We start from the raw sequence: 24,753 nt of genomic DNA, 5'->3' as shown, positions 1-24,753 counted from the left end.
GCGTTAGGAGTGGAAATGTTAGAATCCTCCTATATTGTTGATGGGAATGCAAAATGGTATAGACATTTCAGAAAATATCTAGCAGTTCCTCAAAAGGGAAAACAGGGCCAGCTTGTGGCATGGTGGTAAAGGTAACTGGATTCCACATGGACAACTATGTGGTTCAAGACTTGAACCAGGGAATTTGAAAGACACACTGGGCATGTGTATGTGCATATTCAAAATCCCAAGAAAAGAACAGAGAAGAGATTACAGCATTACAGTGGTCATTCCCCCTGGGAGGCGTTTTCTTTCACACGTTACAACCTTGAAAATATTACACTGACTAACAGAGATCAGACACAAAAGGTCACTGACTGCATGATTCCATTTATATGAAATGTCCAGAATAGGTAAACCCACAGAAACAGAAAAGTAGATTAATGGGAAGTCAGCAGGCAGTATAGTGGTTAAGGCACTGGACTCTCACAAGGCCAACCCCAGTTAGAGTTCCAGACCCAGAGCCTTTAGGATCTCACTGGGCACGTGTGCATTCATGCTCCAAATCCTGGAAGAACAGAGGACAAGGGGGGCCAGCAGGTGGAGTGCTGAAGGTGCTGAACTCACACATAGCCAACCATGGTCTGAATCCTGGACCTGGTGGCTTCCTTTCTCACTTTCTCTTTCTCTCACACATGTGGCTTGAAGCAAATTTAAAAATAAGAATAATGATAAAGGGACAAGCGGGTGGAATAATGGTTATGTCACTGAACTCCCAAGTAGTCGACAGCAGTTCAAGTCCTGGACCTGGCGGCTTAAAACTCAGACAGGGCAAATGTGGGTGCATGCCCAAAATCCTGAGAGGAGGATGGAAGAGAAGGGACTATAGTGTGGCCATTCCCCCCAGGGGGCGAATTCTTGCTTTGTTTCTCTGTCTCTGTCTCTCTGGCAAGCACACATGCCCAAACCAAAAATCTCTCTCTCTAAGGAAAAAAAAAAAAAAAAAGATAAATAAAAATTAAATAATTCTTTAAAAAAATAAAAAAGTCTTTTATAAAGATTTCATTCAATTTTATTTATTATTATTATTTTTAATTTGACCAGAGAGACAGAAAAAGAGTTAGGGAAAATGAGAAAGTAAGCCACCAGGTCCGGGACCTGAACCATGATCAGCCATGTGGTGGCCCAGCACCCTTAACTATCACACCACCTGCCACCAACAAAAGAGAAAAAAAGAATTAATTTTTTAAAATTTTAATGAAGGAAGAAGGAACTGCAGCATAGCTATTCTCCCTCCCCTCACCCCACCCAGGGGGGGGGATGATTCCTTTCTTTCCCTTTCACCATCTCTGTCTCTGGTGTGTGCATGCACCCTATGGTGAAAAAAAAGGGGGGAAAATTTTTAAAAGATCAAAGGTTACCAGAGTTTAGGAGTAGACAGAATAGGGAACAACTGTTATGGGTACAGGATTTCTTTCTATATGATAAAAATGTTTCAAGTTAGATGTGGTGATGGTTGAACAACTCTTAAAAACTAATGAACTTTAAGAGAGTGACATATGGCATATAAGTTGTATGTCAGTATGATTTTAATCGGAAGAAATTACAAAAAATATCTCAAATAAGTATAAAAAGAAATTTTTAAAGATCTTGCATAAAGATAAAAACAAAAGATGCTGCAAACCAATCTTAAAATATATGTGCTGGGACAAGCAGATGACATAATGGCTAAGTCGCTGGACTCCCATGTAGTCGACCGAGGTTCAAGTCACGCACACATGCCCAAGATCCCGAAGGGGGTTGGAGAAGGGATTGCGGAGTGGCCGTCTGCCCTGGGGGCAGTTTCTCACTCTGTCTCTCTGTCTTTCTGGCGAGCACACATGCCCTATAGCAAAAACCTCCCCCCCCCAAAAAAAATATATATACACACATATATATATATCTGCTGCTCCCATTGTACTGTAAATGTACGTATTATATAGCAAATCTTCCCTCCTATGCTAACTTTCTTAACTACCCAGAATATAAATCCTTAGAGTAATAGTCAATTCATCTCTTTTGTTCCCATATATTCAATTTGGTGGCCACACTTTGCAGTTATTTACTTCTGTAGTATTGCTCATACCTGTCCCCTTTTATTCCCACTGACTTTGTCCTAGTTAAGACCTATCTCCAGGACAGCAGATGGTATAACAGTTATGTCACTGGATTCCCACATAGTCAACTTGGTTCAAGTCCTGGACCCAGAGGCTTAAAACTCACACTGGGTGCATGTCTATGCATGCCCAAAATCCTGAGAGTATAATGGAGGAGAAGGGATTGCGATGTGGCCATCTGACAGGGGGTATTTCTCACACATGTGCCCAATAGCAAAAATATCTCCCACCCTATTTTTTTTAAAGAGTAACTTGTTTTTAATTTTTTATTTATTATTATTGTTCAGCCTGACCAAAGAGAGACAGAGAGGGAGCGTGAGAAAGCAAGCTGCCAGATCTGGGACTCGAACTATAATCGGCCATGTGGGAGTCCAGCGCTTTAACCACCATACCACCTGCCGGTCCCACAAAAATCTCTTAAAAAAAAAAATCCTCATTTCCTCTCTTAACTAGTATAGACGCTTTCTTTTCTTTTTTCTTTTCTTTTTTTGGAGAGGTTCTTTGCTATAGGGCGCGTGCACTCGCCAGACAGAGAGAGACAGAGAGATAGAAAGTGAGAAATCACCCCCCAGGGGGGATGGTCACACCGCAATCCCTTCTCCTCCATTCATGCGCGTCCGGCATGAGTTTAAGCCACCGGGTCCGGGACGCGAACCGCAGTTGACTACGTGGGAGTCCAGTGACATAGCCATTACGCTATCTACTGGTCCCAGTATAGACGCTTTCTAACAGACATCTTCACCCTCATTGCTCATCTGTCTCCTGTGTTTCACAATTCAAGAGATAAAAGTGCAATCGTATCATTGAGCTACCAAAAACCTACTTTTAAATATAATGTTGATATTCCCTAAGTAGAATTCAAGGTATGCCACAATATGGCTCAATCCTGTTAAAACCTCATCTACAATAACTTTTCCTAAATGCTCTCCTTTCTAGATACATTATTCCACAAATTCTAATCTATAGAGACAGAAATCATACGAGCAGTGGCATGGGGCAGACTTACTACAAAAGGGTGTGAAAAACTTTCAGGGGAAAGGGAAATGTTCTACATCTTGATTGCGGCATAGACACTTTTCAAAAATCATCAATCTCACTTGAAATCTGCTGATTTTACTATATATAAATTATACCTCAATTTTTAAAAGTGTGAGCTATATAAAAGTTAATTTTGTCAAAAGAGGAAAAGAAATATCATATATGTTCAATTATCTACCTATCCTATTATATGATAAAAATTGAAAAGTTATTTATCTGCCAGAGCAAAAGTAGTACCAGTTTCACTGAGATTTTTCTTTGAAGAAATAGTTAAAAAAAATAATAATAATATTAAAAAATGAAGTATTAGATGAGCACACATTTAGGAATGTTTCTGCTACAAACTGTGGGTTTCACAGGAAAACACTGGATTGTTGAAATAGAAAATGTTCATGTTAGATGCTGTTATTATCACAGAACTTACCAATGGTAATTTTATTCATAACCATAATTACAACTGAGCAATTACATTTAGCAGATACTAAAGAAGTAACCACAAAAGTAGTCCCATAGAGAAATAATCATCTTAGAGCACAGTTAACAAACTAGAAAATACTTTCCTAACAAAACTTACTAGGAAACTGGTAACATCTAGATCATTCCTAGGGGTATTTACACCAACAATTTTGTTACATCAATTTTAGTTGTCTGAAAAGACTTTGTATAAATGTTCAGAAGTAACTGAAGTTCATAGCTTTTGAAGAAAAATGTCTTAGATTATAAAGAAAATCACAGTGTCTTTCTCTAAATATTCCCCTTGATAGTTTTGTAAATTATACTTCAAAAACACTGTACTGACAAATAACAAAGGCAAAGACATCAAGTTCACAAGTTCAATTTTTAAAAAGTTTGGATTTTCAGTGATGCAGGAGTAAAAACATAGATTCCCTTACCTCGTCATCATCATCAGAATCATTCCCAAATACTGATGGTTTTTGCAAAACAGGGTGCAACAGCTGTGTTTTCTTTGGCAAAATAAGCCCATACCTGCATTTTTTTTTTTCGAAATAGAAATCACATCATTATTTTTAAATGAAAAAAAAAAAAAAAAAAACCATCTAGTACTTCCAGATGAAGCTACCAAGTCAAAACAAACTATGTTATTTCAAAATTCTAATATATTGTAAGAACTCTTATTACTTTAAGTGATTGATGGACACAAGCCAAGCTCAAGTACCAATTTCTAATCAAGAAAGAGAAGCAAATGAAGAGATCAGAAATGTTTTAGATGAAGTAATGGTTACGTTTTTAAAAAGACATTAGTGAAAAGCTAAGTTTACTTCCAATACAGATAAAAACGCTCTAATTATCCTCATGGTCAACAAGTCAAGAGAACAGCTAGAGTTTTTCTGTGTACATACAGTTTTAAAAAGGTTATCATATCATATAACCTATGAAAACTTTGAAAAGATTAAATTGACTGACACATTCAAGTAGCTATGGGAAAAGTTCCCAGTACAACTCATTAAGCTCACTTGCTTTATCTGAAACAATATGAAAGGACCGGACCATCCCATTAGATCCTACTCATTTCCTTTCCTACCTTTTGGCTTTTAAGATGCAGAGATAACGGGAAGCTGCATCAAACTAAGGATTACGTTTCAAAGGTGAAACTCCCACGTACGTACAGTATTTGTCTCTTTTGCAGCAACATACGCCGCAGTTCCCTTAGGCCTACCCTTTCCTGTGGCTTCTCAAGCACAAAATTCCTAAAACGAGAACGAAGGGTGGGAATGAGGACTGGAGCGTCGGCCAAGAACAAGGCCCTCTAAGGAAGTCAGGAATGTCTCTCTTCTTACTGCCCCCGAGAGCAGCCACCGGGGAGAAACTCAAGCGCAGGGTAGGAAGCAAGACTGAGGGGCCTCAGACCGAGCTTTTGGAAAATAGAAAAGTCTCGCTCTCTGCCCCTCAGCCTAACTTCCTTTATTTCCTCACAAGTTTCTCCCTCAAACTTCGGGCTTCCATCCTGGAAAATGTATGGGGGAGGGGAATATGTGTTCCTCAGGATTTCTCGGTTTTCCCCGTCTCTACCCCTGACGAGACAGCCCCTTCATTTCCAGCGCACTTTAACTCCTCGGCCAAAAGCACAGTCGCCGTGGTTTCTCAACGCCCAGCCTGACCCTAACTCCCGGATCACTCACTGCCTGCCTGGAATCGCCATCTTGCTGCCGTCTCCGCTGAGCGTGGCCGACGCTAACGTGACGCGAACACAGACGTAATCGCGTAAAGTCTCGCGCGGCTTTGGGCAGCCCGGAACCGCTTCTTATTGCTCAATTGCGTCGCTTTCAAGCGGCTACGTTGGGTTCTCCTGCCTCTGCTCTGACTCGGAGCCCGCCGGCCGCTCGCGATCACAGCGGGAAAAAGGAATGAAAGAATTTTGGGTCTAGGTTCGGAAAGTGAGGTCCTGGGATAGTGTTAGAATTGCACATTCTCAAGCCCCGACCCGGGCCGGCTTCATAGGGTATTCAGGCTAACGAAGCAGAATACGAAAAACTATGCTGGTAGTACCTTGTATAGAGTCGAAATGATTTATGATGGTACTGTTCATGATGCCCCTGGCCACGGAAATCAAGGTCACGTATGATACTTTTTTTGTCTTTTGTGTTTTTCAACTCTAGCCACATTCCCTCTGCACCCAGTCTCCACGCATTTCAAAACAGCCTGAAGGAAGGACGTTGAAATCTCCAACTTAATTGTGGATTTGTGTTTCTCCTTTCAGCTGCCAGTTTTTCATGTATTTTGAAACTCGGTACATAAACATATAAGATTATGTCCGCTTGCATTAATCCCGATATCATTAAGAATCAACCTTATTTATTCCTATTGACTAGGTTGTCTAATATATATCTAGCTTTCTTTTGATTTATGTGAGTGTAATATACCTTTTAAAATTACTTAATTTTGTTTCCTATTATTTATTTTTCAATTTGATCAGAGAGACAGAAAAAGAGAGAAAGGGGGAACTGGCAGGTGGCGCCGGCAGGTGGCGGTTGGTTCAGGGCGCTGGACTCCCGCATGGGTGACCACGGTTCAAGTCCTGGACCTGGCGGACTTGCTTTCGCACTTTGTCTCTCTCTTACTCTCTCTCTCCTTCTCTGATCAATTAAAATAAGTAAAATAAATAAAAAATAATAAAGGTAACTATCAAAAAAAAAAAAAAAGAAAACGAGAAAGAAAGGGAAATGAGAAAGCAAGCAACCAGGTTGGCGAACTGGATCTCAGTCGGCCACGTGGGAGTCTAGCACCTTAACCATGACTCCCATCTGCCAGTCCAGAGCGATACCTTTTTCCATACTTTTCCTTTGAACCTATTTTAATCTTTTTCTGTTTTTATATTCAAATTAAATCTCTTCTTGGTGACATACAATGGGTCTTTTTTACCCAGTCTTACAATCTCTTTTAATTTGGGTGTTCAAAACATTTTTGTTAAAGTGATTGTAAATGTAGTTACTATTTGGTTTCTATTTTTCTCCTTGTCATCTTTTTCCACCTCCACTCTACACTCCGGCTTTTTTGCCTTCTTTTGGAATAAGAGAAATTTTAATGATTCACCCACTGATTTTTGTAAGTTGACCCCTCTTGTTGGCTTATAGCAGTACTTTTTTTCATTTTTAAAAAAGTTTTGCCAGAGGGCACATGCAGGTACTGGAGAAAGAGATGAACTGTGCAATCAGCCATGTGGGATCAGCTGCCTTAAGGGCCACACTACTAGCTGGGTATTTTTTTTTTTTCTTAAGTTGCCAGAGGGCATGTGCATTCACCACAGAGAGAGAAAGAGAGGTAGAAAGCATCCCCCAATGGGGAATGGTCACATCACAATCCCTTCTCATCCATTTCTCCATCCTGTCAGAATTTTGAACATGCATCTATGTGTGCCTGGTGTGTTTTTAAGAATTATTTTCTTGGGAACCAGCAGTAAGCGTAATGGCTATGTCGCTGGACTCCCACGTAGTTGACCGCGGTTCGTGTCCTGGACCCGGTGGCTTAAAACTCACGCTGGGCGCGTGTGCGTGCGTGCCCAAGATCCCGAGAGGAGAATGGAGGAGAAGGGATTGCGGCGTGACCATCCCCCCTGGGGGGTGATTTCTCGCTTTCTGTCTCTATGTCTCTGTCTGTCTGGCGAGCGCACGCGCCCTACAGTGAAAATCTCTCCAAAAAAAAAAAGAATTATTTTCTTTTATTATTGTTTTTTAAATCTGACCAGAGAAAGTGAGAAATCAAGCCACCAGGTCCAGCACTCAAATCATTGCCCACCATGTGGGAGTCCAGTGCCTTACCCAGCATGCCACCTGCCAGCCTCACCTGATTTTTTTGAGAGATTTTCTTTTTGCTATATGGCACTTGCACTCACCTCCATTCTCCTCTCAGGATTTTAGGCACGCCCCACCTGCTGGGTTTGTTTTTTTTTTTTTTTTGGAGAGGTTTTTGCTATAGGGCGCGTGCGCTCGCCAGACAGACAGACAGAGAGAGAGAGAGACAGAAAGCGAGAAATCACTCCCCCCCCAGGGGGGATGGCCACGCCGCAATCCGTTCTCCTCCATTCTCCTCTCGGGATCTTGGGCATGCATGCACAAGCGTCCAGAGTGAGTTTAAGCCACTGGGTCCAGGACTTGAACCGCGGTCGACTAAATGAGAGTCCAATGACCTAGCCATTATGCTAACTGCTGGTCCCCCTGGTGTGTTTTTCAAGCTGCACTAGTCAGGATTTGAACTGCCTGGTTGGCTATGTGGGATCTGGCTCCCTCAACCACAAGGCCACAGGGCTAGCCCATCCGTCAATTTTTTTTTTGTTACTGATTTTAATTTTTGCTATAGGGAATGTGCACTCACTGGAGAGAAAGAGAGGGAGATAGTAAGAAATCACCCCCTCCAGGGAAGATGGCCATGCTACAATTCCTTTTCCATTTTCCTCTGAGATTTTGGGCACACACATGTTCCTGGTGTGTATTCCAAGCCACTGGTCCAGACTCATTGGCCCTGTTGGCCATGTGGGATCCTCTTTAACCACCACACCACCAGTTGGCCCCAGCTCCTGGGGGGTGATTTGTTAGTTTCTCTCTGTCTCTGGCATGCACATATGCCCTATGGTAAAAAAAAAAAAAAAAAAAAAAAATTTCAGGGGAAACCCCCATCCCCACCTGTGGTGGGACCTCCACCAAGATGCAGATTTTCATTAAAACCCTTACGGAGAAGACCATCACTCTTGAGGTTGAACCGTCAGATACAATAGAAAATATAAAAGCCAAAATCCAGGATAAGGAATTCCTCCTGATCAGCAAAGACTGATATTTGCTGACAAGCAGTTGGAAGATGGGCCTACTTTATTTCACTACAACAGCTAAAGAGTCCACATTTCATCTTGTGTTGAGATTTGATGGTGCTACGTAAAGATGTCTTATGCTACTTCCAAGAAGAATAAGCATAAAAGAAACAAGGTTAAGCTGGCTGTCCTGAAATACTATAAGGTGGACAAAAATGGCAAAACTAGTCGCCTTTGAGAGTGCCCTTCGGATGAATGTGGTGCAGCATGTTTATGGCCAGCCATTTTAACAGACATTCATGTAGCAAATGTCTGACCTACTGCTTCAGCAAACTACTTGTCCTTCCAGAGGAGGATAAGTAGTTGTGTATGAGCTAATAAAAGAAACGAACTAAGCTTTTTCTTTTTAAAGAGAGGTTTTTGCTATAGGGGTGCATGTGCTCACCAGAAAGACAGAGACAGAAAGTGAGAAATCACACCCCAGGCAGGATGGCCATGCTGTAATCTCTTCATTCTCCTCTCGGGATCTTGGCCAGGAACACACACATGCCTGGCATGAGTTTAAGCTGCCGGGACTGTCTGGGACTCGAACTGCAGTTGTCCACGTGAGAGTCCAGTAAAGTAACTATCCCGCCATCTGCTGGTTCCATACTAACCTTTTTTTTTTTTTTCTTTTTTGGAGAGGTTTTCGCTATAGGGCGCGTGCACTCCCCAGACAGACAGACACAGAGAGACAGAAAGCGAGAAATCACCCCCCAGGGGGGATGTTCACGCCACAATCCCTTCTCCTCCATTCTCCTCTCGGGATCTTGGGCACGCACGCACACGCGCCTGGCGTGAGTTTTAAGCCACTGGGTCTGGGACATGAACCACGGTCGACTACATGGGAGTCTAGCGACATAGCCATTACACTAACTGCTGGTTCCCCAAACTAACCTTTTTAAAAAAATTTCCTCCCCCAAAAAGTTTTTTTAAGTAAGGAAAGATTTTACCCAGATATTGGGTTGTCAGGAAAGTCATGTATTTTTGCATATAAAAATATGTCATGACTTTCCTGATGACCTCATAGTTACCATTTCTTATATTTTCCTATCTTTGCAAGATTTCCCTCCGGTATAGTACCTTTTAAAATACTGTTTTAAACAGCTTTATTGAAATAACTCACATATGTAATTCACTCACTTAAAAGATACAATAGTGTTTAATATATTTGTTGTACTACCATTGCCACAATCAATTTTAGAATACTTTCTTAGTACCAGTAGAAATCACGTATCGACTAGTCACTCACAGTGTCCCCCAAACCTCCCAGCCCTAGGCAACTAATACCCCACTTTTTGTTTCTATGCATTTAAAGTTCAGTCTTTGTTTCATGTATTTTGAAGCTCCATTATTAGGTATATAAATAGATAAGATTGTCATGTCTTCTTAATTAATTGACTTCTTTTTCATTATGAACTAACTTATCAAAACATTGTTTGCTCTCAAACCTGCTAGTATGATATTTAGGCCACTCCCATTTCTGTTGACATTAACTCCAGGGAAAGAAAAAAAATATCTAAGAATGGAAAATCATTGCAATTACTACATGGTTGAACTTCCAAAAGCACACATAATTGTGATAATGTAAACACTGAATATTGATCTAACTTAAATAACCACATAATAATACTGGGAATAATGGAGGGAACAGAAGTGTGTGTGTGATATTAAGGAAGAAGCTAAATTTTGGGGAAGTTAATTTTTTTAAATTTAACTATTTATTTATTTATTTTTTAATTTGACCAGAGAAGAACAAATTGAGAGTAAGAAAGAGAGTAAGAAAGCAAGCCATCAGGTCCAGGACTCAAACCACAGTCAGCTGTGTGGGAGTCAAGCACCCTTTAACCACCACGCCTGTTGGCCCCCTTTATTGTCTTTGTTTTTGTTTTTAAAGAATTACGTATGGGGACCAGCAGGTGCTGGACACTTCCACATGGCTGACCACACTTTGAGTCTCAGACCTGGCAGCTTGCTTTCTCACTTTCTCTCTCTCTCTCTCTCTCCCTCTCTCTCTCTCTCTGTCGTTCTCTAGTCAAATTAAAATAAAATGAATAAATAAATGATTCTTAAAAAAAAAAAAGAGTTACTTATTTGGGACCGGCAGATGCGTGGTGGTTAAGGTGCTGGACTCCCACTGTCCTACTACAATTCAAGTTCTGGACTTGGTGGCTTACTTTCTCACTTTATTTCTCTCTCTCTCTCTCTCTCTGGTCAAATTAAAATAAATGAATTAATAAATAAAATTAAATAATTTTTAAAATATTTATTTATTTATATTTTATTGTTTCACATGAGTTTTGCCAGAGAAAGACAGAGAGAGGGAGAGTGAGAAAGCAAGCTGCCAGGTCTAGGACTCAAACTGCAGTAAGTCATTGGGAATTCCAGCACCTTAACCAACATGCCACCTGCTGGCCCCCCTTTTTTGTTTTTTAAGAGAGATTTTTGCTATAGGATGCATGTGCTCACCAGAGAGACAGAGAAAGGCAGGAAGACAGAAAGCAAGAAATCACCCCCCGTGGGGATGGCCACACCACAATCCCTTCTCCATTCTCCTCTTGGGATTTTAGGCATGCACACATATGTGCCCAGCATGAGTTTTAAGCTCCCAGTTCTAAGACCATAGTCAGCCATGTGGGAGTCCAATGCCCTTAATCAACATGCCACCTGTCGGCCCCCAGATAGATATTTCTTAACACACACACACACACAAACACACAGAAAGTCATGCATGTTATTTAACAATATGGTAGTAACTGTCAACTATAGTCAACATGGGGGTTGGCAAACATTTTCTGCAAATAGATAGTAAATATCTTCGATCTTTTGGGCCATGTCAACATGGGGGTTGGCAAACATTTTCTGCAAATAGATAGTAAATATCTTCGATCTTTTGGGCCATGTGGTCTCTGTGGCAACTACTCAACTCTGTCCTTATAATGTGAAAGCAGCTGTAGGTAATCTGGGCATGGCTATTTAATAAAACTTCATTTAACCATAACAGGTAGCTGGCCAAGGATGGCCTGTGGGCTGTTTACCAGTTTCTGAGCTAAGAAAATTGAAAGTCATTGACTCAGAGGCAGGAAACGCAGGGGTGAGGTGGGGCTGGGAAACACTCTGTTCTCAACAGACCTGGCGCAACAGGAAGACCCTATGTACATGTGTTAACTTTGTTTTAAATAAAAAGAGTAAAGAGTGAAAAATAAGGGAACCAGCAGTTAGCGTAATGGCTATGTCGCTGGACTCCCACGTAGTCGACCGCGGTTCGTGTCCCGGACCCGGTGGCTTAAAACTCACGCCGGGCGCGTGTGCGTGCGTGCCCAAGATCTCGAGAGGAGAATGGAGGAGAAGGGATTGCGGCGTGACCATCCCCCCTGGGGGGTGATTTCTCGCTTTCTGTCTCTATGTCTCTCTCTGTCTGTCTGGCGAGCGTACGCGCCCTACAGTGAAAATCTCTCCAAAAAAAAAAAAAGAGTGAAAAATAAGTCTTCCTGCCAGGACTGTCTGTTTCTTTCTTGATGGTAATGAATGGTGAATTTGTTACACAAATTCGCCCTGTGGAAAGTTCAATATCTTAGAGAATGCGAGTTTGGGGCTGGTATATTGAATTCTGTATTTTCCCCTTGCCTTTAGGATATCATAATGAAGCAGCAGTAGCGGGATTTTCCCAAAGCTAGAAGATTGGTTTCTCAGATGCAATGCTGAAGAGGGTTCTTCAGTCATTTGGCAGAATCTGCGGCAGTGGTGGTAACTGCATGGTGAATCAAGAGCACAGCCTTGGTTTGGGAATTCGAAATACTGTAAGGACTGAAAAAGGGTAAACCAGTGAAAGTCTCATCACTACCATCCCCCTGGTGATTATGCAGCAATAGACTTCTAGAAATGAGATTTCAGGAACAGAGCAGCAGACGGGAGTTGGATCCAAAGCAATTGAAAATATAGTGGTACACAAACTCAAGGATCTTTCATTTTTTTCTTTTTTTTTCTGCAGGGTGCATACACTTGCTGGAGAGAGACAGTGACAGAGAGAGAGAGGAAGTGAGAAATCACCCCCAAGGGAAGATGGCCACGCTGCATTCTCTTTTCCATTCTCCTCTCAGGATTTTGGATACACACATACATGCCTAGCATGCTGCCAGGTCTGGGGCTCAAACCATGTAGTCAGCCAAGTGAGATCCAGCTGCCTTAACCACACCACCTACTGGCCTCCCTTTTAATTTTTTAGCATTAATGTTACTAATGTGAACTTCTCTACTTTCAGTCTCTGCCGCTCTTTGTACCGGTTGTTTCCTGAACCAACCACTCACTCTATGCCTCCTCCCTACCTGTAGCTTTTGCTAATTTGTAATGTCTAGAAGACAATATGCTTTAATTTTAAGGCCTGTGACACTTGGCCTTTCCATTAAGACTTTGCTGCTGTTGCTAGTTTCCAGGTTGGTTTGTTCAAGGTTTTAACGCTTCTTACATTAGGCCATTACACCAAACAGCTGGACTTTGGTAATGGATCAACTCTGATTCAAACAGATGTGACTAGAGAGTCAAGAGTCACATTGAACAAAACCTTGCCATCTACAGAGGCCTCATTGGTTGAGTTCAGTGGGAAGCACAGTCTAAATTCAGGCAATAGACGGAGATAGAGTATGATTAATGACTGGGAGATGGAACACCTATGAGGCTAAGTAGCATGTTGAAGGTCAGAGAAATTTGCAATATTTAATTCACTGATCCGGTCAGTTAAGAGAGGTCTTTATAATAGGATTATATGAAGGAGAATAAGAACAGAGTTGATGTGGGGTGGGACTTTGTGGGAGTGGCATTGCATGTAATCTTTTATATAATAAATTCCCTAAATTACCTACAAATGATCTCATCAGTTAGTAGATTGGGGATGGTCTATTGTATACAGCGTCACTATTAACCTATGAGCTGCAAGGAAAGAGCAAATAGAAATCTAATCCAGCGTCTGTGGCATAGCCAGTAGCTTACGGACTGTGGAGCTGGAAGCCACATGCTGACCAGGGTGTTCAGGTGCCTGCTCTGGCTGGCCTGGAGACATGGCAGGTACATGCACATGTGCCCAGGATCCTGGCCAGGAGGACTGAAGGAAGAAGATCATGATGCGATGACCCCTGTGGAAGGTGCTTCTCTGTCTCACGGATGCATGTACTGTCGCGAATTTTAAAAATCTAATCAAATCTAAGCTTTTGAAGTGTATATAAATATAATTAGTAAATCTATTAGCAGTGAAATAAATTGATTTAGATATAAATCTATCTATTGACTCTTTTTTTTTTTTAAATGAAAGAGGGAGAGGGAAAAAGATTTCCCTGTTTTTTTGACGAAGTTTCACCATGTGTGACCTTCCTGTCCCAGCCCCAAGCCTGGAGCGTTTAGGTTGGTTCAGGATCCAAGCCCAGGCCTCCCCTTAGCTCTGGCGTTGTCCAGCAGTGCCCTACCATTTGCAGTGTTGCAACAGGACTATACTGAAAATTTTGTCAAATGTAAACAATATCCTCCCACTATAAAACTAAGGTCCTGGTTGGTATTAAGGGCTAATTTTTTTTTTTTTTTTTTTTGCTATAGGTCTCTTGTGCTTGTGAAAGAGAGATGGGGGGAGAGGTTTGGTGGAAGAAAGCACCCCAGGTGGAATGTCCATGGTGCAATCCTTTCTCCTCCATATCTCCCTTCTCCTGGGATTTGAGTACACATGCACATATGCCCAGTGTGTTTCTCAAGCTGCCAGGTCCAAGACTATCATGTCATGTGGGATCCAGCACCCTAACCACCATGCCACTGGGTGGCCCGAAGGGATCATTTTTCTTACTTGAATGATAGTTAAATAAATTCAACCGATCTGGCATATTGGTTGCTTACTTTTACAGTAGTTTCCAGAAGACTAATAGCATGGTCATCATTACCCTAATAAGATAGGAAAGTGTTAGTGAGATGTTTTGAATGCTATGAAGGGCAATAAATAAACCAGAAATTGAGATGAATGGATTTTAGGTCCACCTTGCCGCTTATTAGTGTTTTTCTTTTCTTTCTTTCTTTCTTTCTTTCTTTCTTTCTTTCTTTCTTTCTTTCTTTCTTTCTTTTTTTTTTTTTTGCTATAGGGCACGTGCGCTCGCCAGAAAGACAGAGAGAGACAGAAAGAGAGAAATCACCTCCCAGGGGGGGATGGCCACACTGCAATCCCTTCTCCATTCTCCTCTCGGGATCTTGATCACACACACACGTGCCCAGCTTAAGTTTAAACCACTAGGTCCAGGACTCAAACTGCAGTCGACTACATGGAAGTCCAGTGACATAGCCATTACGCTAATTGCTGGTCCCTCAAGTGTTTTTCAATCCACTGGGTCCAGGACTAGAATCGCACAGTAGAATGCATGGGATCCATCCATCCTGATCACCACGCCACCAGCTGGCCCAACAACTCACTCATTGAGCCGATTTCCTCATTTGTAAAATGGAAATGACATCAATACTACCTACTTTACACATTATTGGGAGAGTGAAATAAGTTTGTATGTGAAAATAGTTCAGACGAGTTAAAGTGCTGTGCAAATGTCTACTGTTTATTACCATTAACCTAGAAGCCATTCGGTTAATTCCATAATATTGATCTAAAAACATAGCATCCTGCAAAATCGTCTCTTCTTTGCTGCCTAAAATGCCATTTGTATTCACTATGAGCTTTGTATGAGCTTGTTCTGAAGTCATCAGGATATGCCGCTATCAGTTTAATATCTTCAAGAACAGCATTCCTAGAAACGTTGTTGCAAGTGCCCCTAAAAGCCCTCTTCCAAATAAGAAACGGCCTGATAGGTTAAAACAGGGCATGTGAGCATCAAGAGATGAGGACTAGTAATAACACTGCCATCTTATCAGAAAGGTTAACAAGGGACCTCCACTCTCAAATTATAAGATGTTTGGAACACATCACATTTTGTCAACCTAATAAAGAAAATAAAGTTTAATTTCCCAAAATTTTATTAAAAAATGGACTCTGTCATCAGATATCTTATTGCAAAGATGCAATCTCACATCAGACAGTAAAGTTTGCTGTAATAACAAGCTTTAAACAAGTACAAATTCTTTTTGTAGTTTTTGTACTTGAGAGTTTTGTCTATTAAAAAAAGTATTTTCTTTTTTCTGAGTCTTAGACGTTTTCCCACATTAATTTCTGTTCATTAAAATGACTTTTAAGGTTTTTTTTTAAAAAAGAATTATTTATCTTGGGGCTGGCAGTTGGCGTGGTGGTTAGGGGTGCGGGACACATGGCTGACCGCAGTTCAAATCCCAGACCTGGGACACTCTCTCTCTCTTGCTCTGTCCCTCTCTGGTCGAATTAAAATAAATAAATAAAGGTTAAAAAAATAATTCTCAAATAAAGAATTATTTATCTAATTTTATTTACTACTAGTATTACTTTTTAACTCACCAGAGAGAGACATAGAGAGACGGAAAGCAAGAAAGCAAGCTGCCAGGTCCTAGCCTCAAGCTGCAGTTGGCTATGTGCGAGTCCATTTCCCAAACCACCATGCCCCCTGCTGTCCCCTGACTTGTACGTTTTTAAGGCAAGGGAGAGATGGTAAGAGAAAAGAGGCAGTGTTCAGATAAGTTTTTAGAAAATTCGGGAGAATGGTTCAGGGTCGGCAGGTGGTGTGTGTGATGGTCAAAGCACTGGACTCCCACATGGCTGACCAAGGTTCAAGTCATAGACCTGACGGCTTGCTTTCTCACTTTTACACTCTTCTCTCTAATCAATTTTAACAATAATAATGGGACCACCAGTTAGCATAATGGCTATGTCGCTGGACTCCCATGTAGTCAACCGTGGTTTGAGTCCTGGACCTGGTGGCTTAAACTCATGCTGGGCGCGTGTGCATGCGTGCCCAAGATCCCGAGAGGAGAATGGAGGAAAAGGGATTGCGGCGTGACCATCGCCCCTGGGGGGTGATTTCTCACTTTCTATCTCTATCTCTCTCTGTCTTTCTGGCGAGCACATGTGCCCTATAGCAAAACCCTCTCCAAAAAAAAAAGAAAAAAAAATTAACGATAATGACAAATAAAATAATTCTAAGAAACACAATTCACAGTTCATTTCTTAAAATCTTTATTATTTATTTGGTACTTTTTGGTGTAAACACTGACATCTTTTCAAACTCTAAATCTTTGGTCTTTATTTTGGTCTTTATTTTATATAAATGAAAAACTATCCAATCAAGGATAGTAGTCCCCCAGCAGATACACAGCTCAAACTAAAAGGAAACTTCCAAATACATTCTCTAACTCTTATATATGTTAGGTTATGGCTACCTTAACTGGATTCTATTTAGATAAAATTTCTTCTTGGGTAGTATTTTTGGTTTTAGAAAGTGCTGAGGTAAATGTCTAGTAGCAATGTGGCACTCCTTTCCAATTGAAAATATTTTGTTGCTAACAAAATCTAATACGTCCAAAGTATCCTAAATACAGTGCCCATTCCATTAACTATTCTCTGGCGAACTCTCCCCTCGCATTTTCACATAAATGTAATTGTCATTCTTGGAGGGCAATGGAGGCTTAATAGCACTGTTCATTTTTTTACTCAGCTCAGTGAGAGTGGAACAGATGTGTACCCAGTGATACAGCTGTTCAATGACAATATTACCGAATTTCCACACTTCCATTCGGGAATGACCTGCATCAAGGGGAAAAAAAAAGTCAGTGTGGGTAGTTTTGTGTATTTATTACTAAAATTCTAAGTTCCAATATTGTAATTAAAGTTCACTAGATATGAGGACCAGCAGTTGGCGTAATTGCTATGTCACTGGACTCCCATGTAGTCAACTGTGGTTTGAGTCTCGGACCTGGTGGCTATGCCCCCTGGGGAGTGATTTCTCGCTTTCTGACTCTCTGTCTCTCTAGCGAGCACACGAGCCCTATAGCAAAAAAACCCCAAAAAAAAAAAAAAAAAAAAAAAAAAAAAAAAAAAACACTTCACTAGATATGTTTTTAGTGAAAAAGCACAACATCATGTTTAAATATGTAATTACAGGAATACAAATAGTTACATTTAGGTATATTCACAGAATAGAATACTACACAGCAATTAACAATGAAAACATTATAGCTACCTATATTGTTATTGAAAAAAATTTCAAAAAAGTATTGACTACAAAAAGTAAGTTGTAAAGATACGTTCTTTTGGATATAATTTACAAACGATTTAGGGCTGGCTCTCTGGCATAGCAGTAATGTGCTGTTCAAGAGAAAACAGATCCCACATGGCAACTGTGGTTTGCACTCCCGTTCCGATCAGCCTGAAGCATGCCAGGCACACACATGTGCGCCCAGGATCCAATGAGCTGAGAATGGGAGGAAGGATCTTGTGGTGTGACCAGACCTGGTGGAAGGTGCTCATTTCTCTCATTCTCACAGCTGTGTAGACACACCTTATCATTAATAAAGAAAAAATTCTAAAAAAAAAAAAAATTTAAAAAAAAAAAAAATTTAAAAAAAAAAAAAATTTAAAAAAAAAAAAAATTTAAAAAAAAAAAAAATTTAAAAAAAAAAAAAATTTAAAAAAAAAAAAAATTTAAAAAAAAAAAAAATTTAAAAAAAAAAAAAATTTAAAAAAAAAAAAAATTTAAAAAAAAAAAAAATTTAAAAAAAAAAAAAATTTAAAAAAAAAAAAAATTTAAAAAAAAAAAAAATTTAAAAAAAAAAAAAATTTAAAAAAAAAAAAAATTTAAAAAAAAAAAAAATTTAAAAAAAAAAAAAATTTAAAAAAAAAAAAAATTTAAAAAAAAAAAAAATTTAAAAAAAAAAAAAATTTAAAAAAAAAAAAAATTTAAAAAAAAAAAAAATTTAAAAAAAAAAAAAATTTAAAAAAAAAAAAAATTTAAAAAAAAAAAAAATTTAAAAAAAAAAAAAATTTAAAAAAAAAAAAAATTTAAAAAAAAAAAAAATTTAAAAAAAAAAAAAATTTAAAAAAAAAAAAAATTTAAAAAAAAAAAAAATTTAAAAAAAAAAAAAATTTAAAAAAAAAAAAAATTTAAAAAAAAAAAAAATTTAAAAAAAAAAAAAATTTAAAAAAAAAAAAAATTTAAAAAAAAAAAAAATTTAAAAAAAAAAAAAATTTAAAAAAAAAAAAAATTTAAAAAAAAAAAAAATTTAAAAAAAAAAAAAATTTAAAAAAAAAAAAAATTTAAAAAAAAAAAAAATTTAAAAAAAAAAAAAATTTAAAAAAAAAAAAAATTTAAAAAAAAAAAAAATTTAAAAAAAAAAAAAATTTAAAAAAAAAAAAAATTTAAAAAAAAAAAAAATTTAAAAAAAAAAAAAATTTAAAAAAAAAAAAAATTTAAAAAAAAAAAAAATTTAAAAAAAAAAAAAATTTAAAAAAAAAAAAAATTTAAAAAAAAAAAAAATTTAAAAAAAAAAAAAATTTAAAAAAAAAAAAAATTTAAAAAAAAAAAAAATTTAAAAAAAAAAAAAATTTAAAAAAAAAAAAAATTTAAAAAAAAAAAAAATTTAAAAAAAAAAAAAATTTAAAAAAAAAAAAAATTTAAAAAAAAAAAAAATTTAAAAAAAAAAAAAATTTAAAAAAAAAAAAAATTTAAAAAAAAAAAAAATTTAAAAAAAAAAAAAATTTAAAAAAAAAAAAAATTTAAAAAAAAAAAAAATTTAAAAAAAAAAAAAATTTAAAAAAAAAAAAAATTTAAAAAAAAAAAAAATTTAAAAAAAAAAAAAATTTAAAAAAAAAAAAAATTTAAAAAAAAAAAAAATTTAAAAAAAAAAAAAATTTAAAAAAAAAAAAAATTTAAAAAAAAAAAAAATTTAAAAAAAAAAAAAATTTAAAAAAAAAAAAAATTTAAAAAAAAAAAAAATTTAAAAAAAAAAAAAATTTAAAAAAAAAAAAAATTTAAAAAAAAAAAAAATTTAAAAAAAAAAAAAATTTAAAAAAAAAAAAAATTTAAAAAAAAAAAAAATTTAAAAAAAAAAAAAATTTAAAAAAAAAAAAAATTTAAAAAAAAAAAAAATTTAAAAAAAAAAAAAATTTAAAAAAAAAAAAAATTTAAAAAAAAAAAAAATTTAAAAAAAAAAAAAATTTAAAAAAAAAAAAAATTTAAAAAAAAAAAAAATTTAAAAAAAAAAAAAATTTAAAAAAAAAAAAAATTTAAAAAAAAAAAAAATTTAAAAAAAAAAAAAATTTAAAAAAAAAAAAAATTTAAAAAAAAAAAAAATTTAAAAAAAAAAAAAATTTAAAAAAAAAAAAAATTTAAAAAAAAAAAAAATTTAAAAAAAAAAAAAATTTAAAAAAAAAAAAAATTTAAAAAAAAAAAAAATTTAAAAAAAAAAAAAATTTAAAAAAAAAAAAAATTTAAAAAAAAAAAAAATTTAAAAAAAAAAAAAATTTAAAAAAAAAAAAAATTTAAAAAAAAAAAAAATTTAAAAAAAAAAAAAATTTAAAAAAAAAAAAAATTTAAAAAAAAAAAAAATTTAAAAAAAAAAAAAATTTAAAAAAAAAAAAAATTTAAAAAAAAAAAAAATTTAAAAAAAAAAAAAATTTAAAAAAAAAAAAAATTTAAAAAAAAAAAAAATTTAAAAAAAAAAAAAATTTAAAAAAAAAAAAAATTTAAAAAAAAAAAAAATTTAAAAAAAAAAAAAATTTAAAAAAAAAAAAAATTTAAAAAAAAAAAAAATTTAAAAAAAAAAAAAATTTAAAAAAAAAAAAAATTTAAAAAAAAAAAAAATTTAAAAAAAAAAAAAATTTAAAAAAAAAAAAAATTTAAAAAAAAAAAAAATTTAAAAAAAAAAAAAATTTAAAAAAAAAAAAAATTTAAAAAAAAAAAAAATTTAAAAAAAAAAAAAATTTAAAAAAAAAAAAAATTTAAAAAAAAAAAAAATTTAAAAAAAAAAAAAATTTAAAAAAAAAAAAAATTTAAAAAAAAAAAAAATTTAAAAAAAAAAAAAATTTAAAAAAAAAAAAAATTTAAAAAAAAAAAAAATTTAAAAAAAAAAAAAATTTAAAAAAAAAAAAAATTTAAAAAAAAAAAAAATTTAAAAAAAAAAAAAATTTAAAAAAAAAAAAAATTTAAAAAAAAAAAAAATTTAAAAAAAAAAAAAATTTAAAAAAAAAAAAAATTTAAAAAAAAAAAAAATTTAAAAAAAAAAAAAATTTAAAAAAAAAAAAAATTTAAAAAAAAAAAAAATTTAAAAAAAAAAAAAATTTAAAAAAAAAAAAAATTTAAAAAAAAAAAAAATTTAAAAAAAAAAAAAATTTAAAAAAAAAAAAAATTTAAAAAAAAAAAAAATTTAAAAAAAAAAAAAATTTAAAAAAAAAAAAAATTTAAAAAAAAAAAAAATTTTGAAAAAAAAAAAAACAATGTAAAATTGCAAGAGCCAGCCTTATAGTACAGTGGTGAAACATTTTTGCATAGGGAGCCAGGTCCCACATGGCCAAACATGGTTCAAGTCTCAGCCCCAGTGGCTTAAAAAACATGCATTTACAGATATGCCCAAAATCCTCACAGAAGGGAGGAATGGAGAAAAAAGGACTGTGGTGTCACCATGCCCCACTGGATGGTGCTTTCTACCTCTCTCAGTCAAGCACACGTACCCTCTGGCAAGCAAACGTGGACACAATTAATTTTCCAAAATTTTCTTTCTCTTTTAACTCACATACACACACACTTAGGGGCACTGTGTTTTCTCATTCGTTTGTAAGTGTTTAATAAATGTTGAATTGAAACATTAAATTAAGAAATAACTGGATTAGACTTTTCAAACACTGAAAGTCTTTCTATAATCTATTATAGCTCAGTAACATTAGTGACAATTATGAATAAAAGCAGAACCAGATGCTCATCATGAGAGCACATTACAAATACCTGATTCACCTTACTTTATGAGCAATATTAGACTAATCAATATACATACCTAAAATATTGAGGGCGCATTTGTATTCATTGATCCCTCTTTGTACTAATTAGCTTCCTGGAAACTTTACAAGGTTTCCAAAGATTGGTTTACCTTAATGTTCCAATATGATAAATCTAAATAAAATAAAAGTTCACTCTAGGATAGTCCTGAAATCAGTCCCAACTAATTTTCTGAGACAAAACAGCTCTGTTGCTTTCCACAGCTTTTGTTCTGTCTTTCGCAAATCCCCATTAAGAGCTCTGTTCCATTGCCGCCTGCCACAGTGCTCTTATCTGAACATCCAAATGAACAGACCCCATCTGCAGCCATTATTTAGTTGCCATCTCCATGGTGATTTGAGGACACGAGGATGGGGAGCGAGGTCGCTCCCTTTCATCAGCCCTTCTTGCTTATTTCCTGTCTTATTGTTACCTGGGACAGAAGCACCGAACCCGTTTGGGCAGCGGTTCTTGTTTCCCTGTCGCTTCCGGAGATTGATGGGTTAACCGGCTCTAACGATTCACTGTTCTGATGAAGCAGCCTCGGGGGCTCAGTTGCGTTCCCCCTAAACGCTTGAGCGCTACTGCCCTCTTGTGGCGCCTAGTTGCCAAATTTTTGCAACTTGGACGACAGAGCGCTTTAGCAAACTTAGGAATTCTTTCAAGCAGTTACACTACTTTTATTTATCTATTTCATATCCATAAGAAGTTATCATTTTTTCTTTGCCTTGGCAAAAGTTATAGCTATAAAGACTGCTGAGTCAATCTTTAGATCTGTTTGTAGACCTATTAATTCAGAAATATTTTATTACGGTATTTTTGTAGTTTCTAGCTTAACCAGACTTTTAATTACATAGGGAATTCACTAGCCTTAAAATTGGAGACTGTAATAAGATAATTCTAAATTAAAGCTCCATTTATGGATCCCTGCTTTAACATTAGACTAATTGAATATAACCCTTAGGGAATTATAGACGATTAGTAAAGATGGGCAAAGCAAAAAGAATTAACAACTTAAATTTCAAGTCCCAGGCAGCCAGTGGTATAGTAGTTAAGGCAACTGGATCCCACATGGCCAACTGAGTGGCTCAAGGGTTGGATCTGGCAACTTGAACAACGCGCCAGGCCCTTGCGCATGAATGTCCAAAATGCTGAGAGGAGAATGGCATGTTTCCCAAGCAGCTGGGTCCAGGACTTGCACAATTAGCCACCTGGGATCCAGCCACCTTAATTCTGGGCCTATTTTAAAACTGTTTTTTTTGAGAGTTTTTTGCTATAGGGCGCGTGTACTCCCAGAAAGAGAGAGACAGAGAGGCAGAAAGCGAGAAGTCACCCCCCCAGGGGGGATGGCCACACTGCAATCCCTTCTCCTCCATTCTCCTCTCGGGATCTTGGGCACGCACGCACATGCGCCTGGCATGAATTTAAGCCACAGGGTCTAAGACTCGAACCGCGGTCGAGTACATGGGAGTCCAGCAACATAGCCACTATGCTAACTGCTGGTCCCGAAACATTTTAAAACAAAAGATAGGAATTAGATAATACTGAGACAAAAACCATTCTAAATAAAGGTCCTACGATGTTTTTACTACACCCCAAAGGATATTTATATATAAAACCTTCTGAGGTGCTTGCCCTCTACTTTGGAGACCACCAAGTTAAAATCTGAAAGAAATGGAATGGTTACTCCTTTTCACATGCATTGGCTTTGCTCACTCCTAAAGTCCTACTATGAGACAAATATAAAGGAATCAAAGAAGACATGAATCACAGGAATAGAGAGACTGCGGAAAGAGAAACACTAGTATTTCATTCCTACTCTCATCTCCTCAAAGCCCCGACACATCCTCTCTCATCCTCACTTCAGCCGGTGACTCTGCTTCCAACTTTCCTATACAAGCGGAAGCAATTGGGGCCAGCAGGTGGCATAGTGTTTAGGCGTGTTAGACTCCCACATGGTCGACCATGGTTCGAGTCCTGGACCTGGCAGCTTGCTTTCTCACTTTCTCTCTCTCTCTCTCTCTCTCTCTCTCTCTCTCTCTCTCTCTCTCTCTCTCTCTCTCTCTCTCTCTCTCTCTCTCTCTCTCTCTTTCTGTCTCTCTCTTTCTCACTCTGTCCCTTTCTGGTCAAATGAAAATAAATAAATAAATAAAGTTAAATAAAATAATTCTTTAAAAAAGAAAAGAAAGTAGAAGCAATCTACCTAACAGATCCCATCCTCCCTCATCTACTTGAGGATAATATTGGTTCAGGAATTCTCTTCTTTCCCACATTGTCAGCTTCTTACTTCCTACAGGATTGCAAACTTGCTATTAACTGTCCCAGCTTCAAAACTAAGCAAAACTTTTTTTTCTTTTTTTCTTTTTGGAAGCAAAACTCCTTTGACCCCATTTCCTCTTCTATTTACTCCATTTCTTTGTTCCTCTTTCTAGCACAACATTCAAACTTATCGCTGTTCAGTCTCCTTTCCTTCCTTTGTGGATCACCTATTTAATGATACATCCCAATTTGGTATTTCCAGCCTGGAGCCTTCTCCAAACCCAGAATTATTTATCTAGCTACGTATTCATAGCTCTACTTGGATATCAAGTAGACATCTCCAATGCAGCATGTAAAAACTGGGATACTCCATCTCCTCTGGCCAAAGTCTTCCCCACCTACAGCGTTCCCCATCTCGGTTGAAGGCAACTCCATCCTTCTGAACTGCACAGGTCAACCTTGGCCCCTCTGTTTCTTTCTCATTCTACACTAAAACCATCAAGATACTTTTTGGTTCAGGTCAGTCAGGCAGTGTGGGAGGCTGCGCACCAGCGAGTATCGCGGGTTTCTCAGAGAGCAATTACACGATGCCAAAAGCCATGATTGGCTTCCCTTCAAAACCTCACCTTCAAAACCATACTCTGATTGGCCACTAGAATCCCTCAGATTTGCATATCCGGCACCTCATGATTGGTCCACAAAGCAACCAATCATAACCCATCTTTTACAACCAATCATAACCCACCTTTTACAACCAATTACGACCCACCAACATGTATATAACCACGATCCCTGGTCCACAATCACCAGACGACCCTGAAGACGCTGAAGAGTTGTAACACTGTGTTGTCTCTGTGCTGCCCACAATAAACGGAGGACCCTGAAGAGTTGTAACACTGCGTCATCTCTGTGTTGTAACACTGCGTCATTTCGTCTCTCACTCCTTCCCTCAGGAAACCTGTTCGACTGTCCCCCAGGTCAGGACAAGGCAGTGTGGTGGCTAAGGCTGGAGCCTCAGTGTTCTCACCATCACTAGCTTCCTCAAAAAAACACCATCATGATTCTCCAAGGGGGAAGGGGAGGGAGATGCCCTGCTGGGGCAAGGGGGATCTGAAGA

General features: G+C 36.5%; 2 protein-coding genes and 1 non-coding gene across 3 annotated transcripts in view; all 3 read right to left on the bottom strand.

The window, feature by feature from the left end:
• Positions 1 to 5,371, bottom strand: part of NSRP1 (nuclear speckle splicing regulatory protein 1) — a gene marked incomplete at its 3' end in the record, with an annotated part of 53,659 nt that extends 48,288 nt beyond the window's left edge. Inside the window, exons 1-2 of the mRNA XM_006165491.1 lie at positions 5,315 to 5,371; positions 4,067 to 4,160 (exon numbers count right to left, since the gene is read on the bottom strand). Coding sequence (XP_006165553.1) covers positions 4,067 to 4,160; positions 5,315 to 5,334 — 114 coding nt within the window. The remainder of the gene's footprint in view (positions 1 to 4,066; positions 4,161 to 5,314) is intronic.
• Positions 5,026 to 5,084, bottom strand: MIR423 (microRNA mir-423). The gene has a single exon (NR_130595.1). It is a non-coding gene; the product is annotated as a microRNA mir-423 (primary transcript).
• An 11,236-nt stretch (positions 5,372 to 16,607) lies between the features above and the next one.
• The window catches only part of EFCAB5 (EF-hand calcium binding domain 5), a 155,488-nt gene continuing 147,342 nt past the window's right edge, over positions 16,608 to 24,753 (bottom strand). The window contains exon 23 of the mRNA XM_006165478.1: positions 16,608 to 17,155. Coding sequence (XP_006165540.1) covers positions 16,962 to 17,155 — 194 coding nt within the window. The 3' untranslated portion in view covers positions 16,608 to 16,961. The remainder of the gene's footprint in view (positions 17,156 to 24,753) is intronic.

This window comes from Tupaia chinensis, unplaced genomic scaffold (genome assembly GCF_000334495.1).
Source record: "Tupaia chinensis unplaced genomic scaffold, TupChi_1.0 Scaffold143921_1, whole genome shotgun sequence".
In the NCBI taxonomy this organism is placed as follows: domain Eukaryota; kingdom Metazoa; phylum Chordata; class Mammalia; order Scandentia; family Tupaiidae; genus Tupaia; species Tupaia belangeri.
The sequence above is the reverse complement of the archived record's forward strand: the minus strand, read 5'-3'. Positions and strand labels throughout refer to the sequence as shown.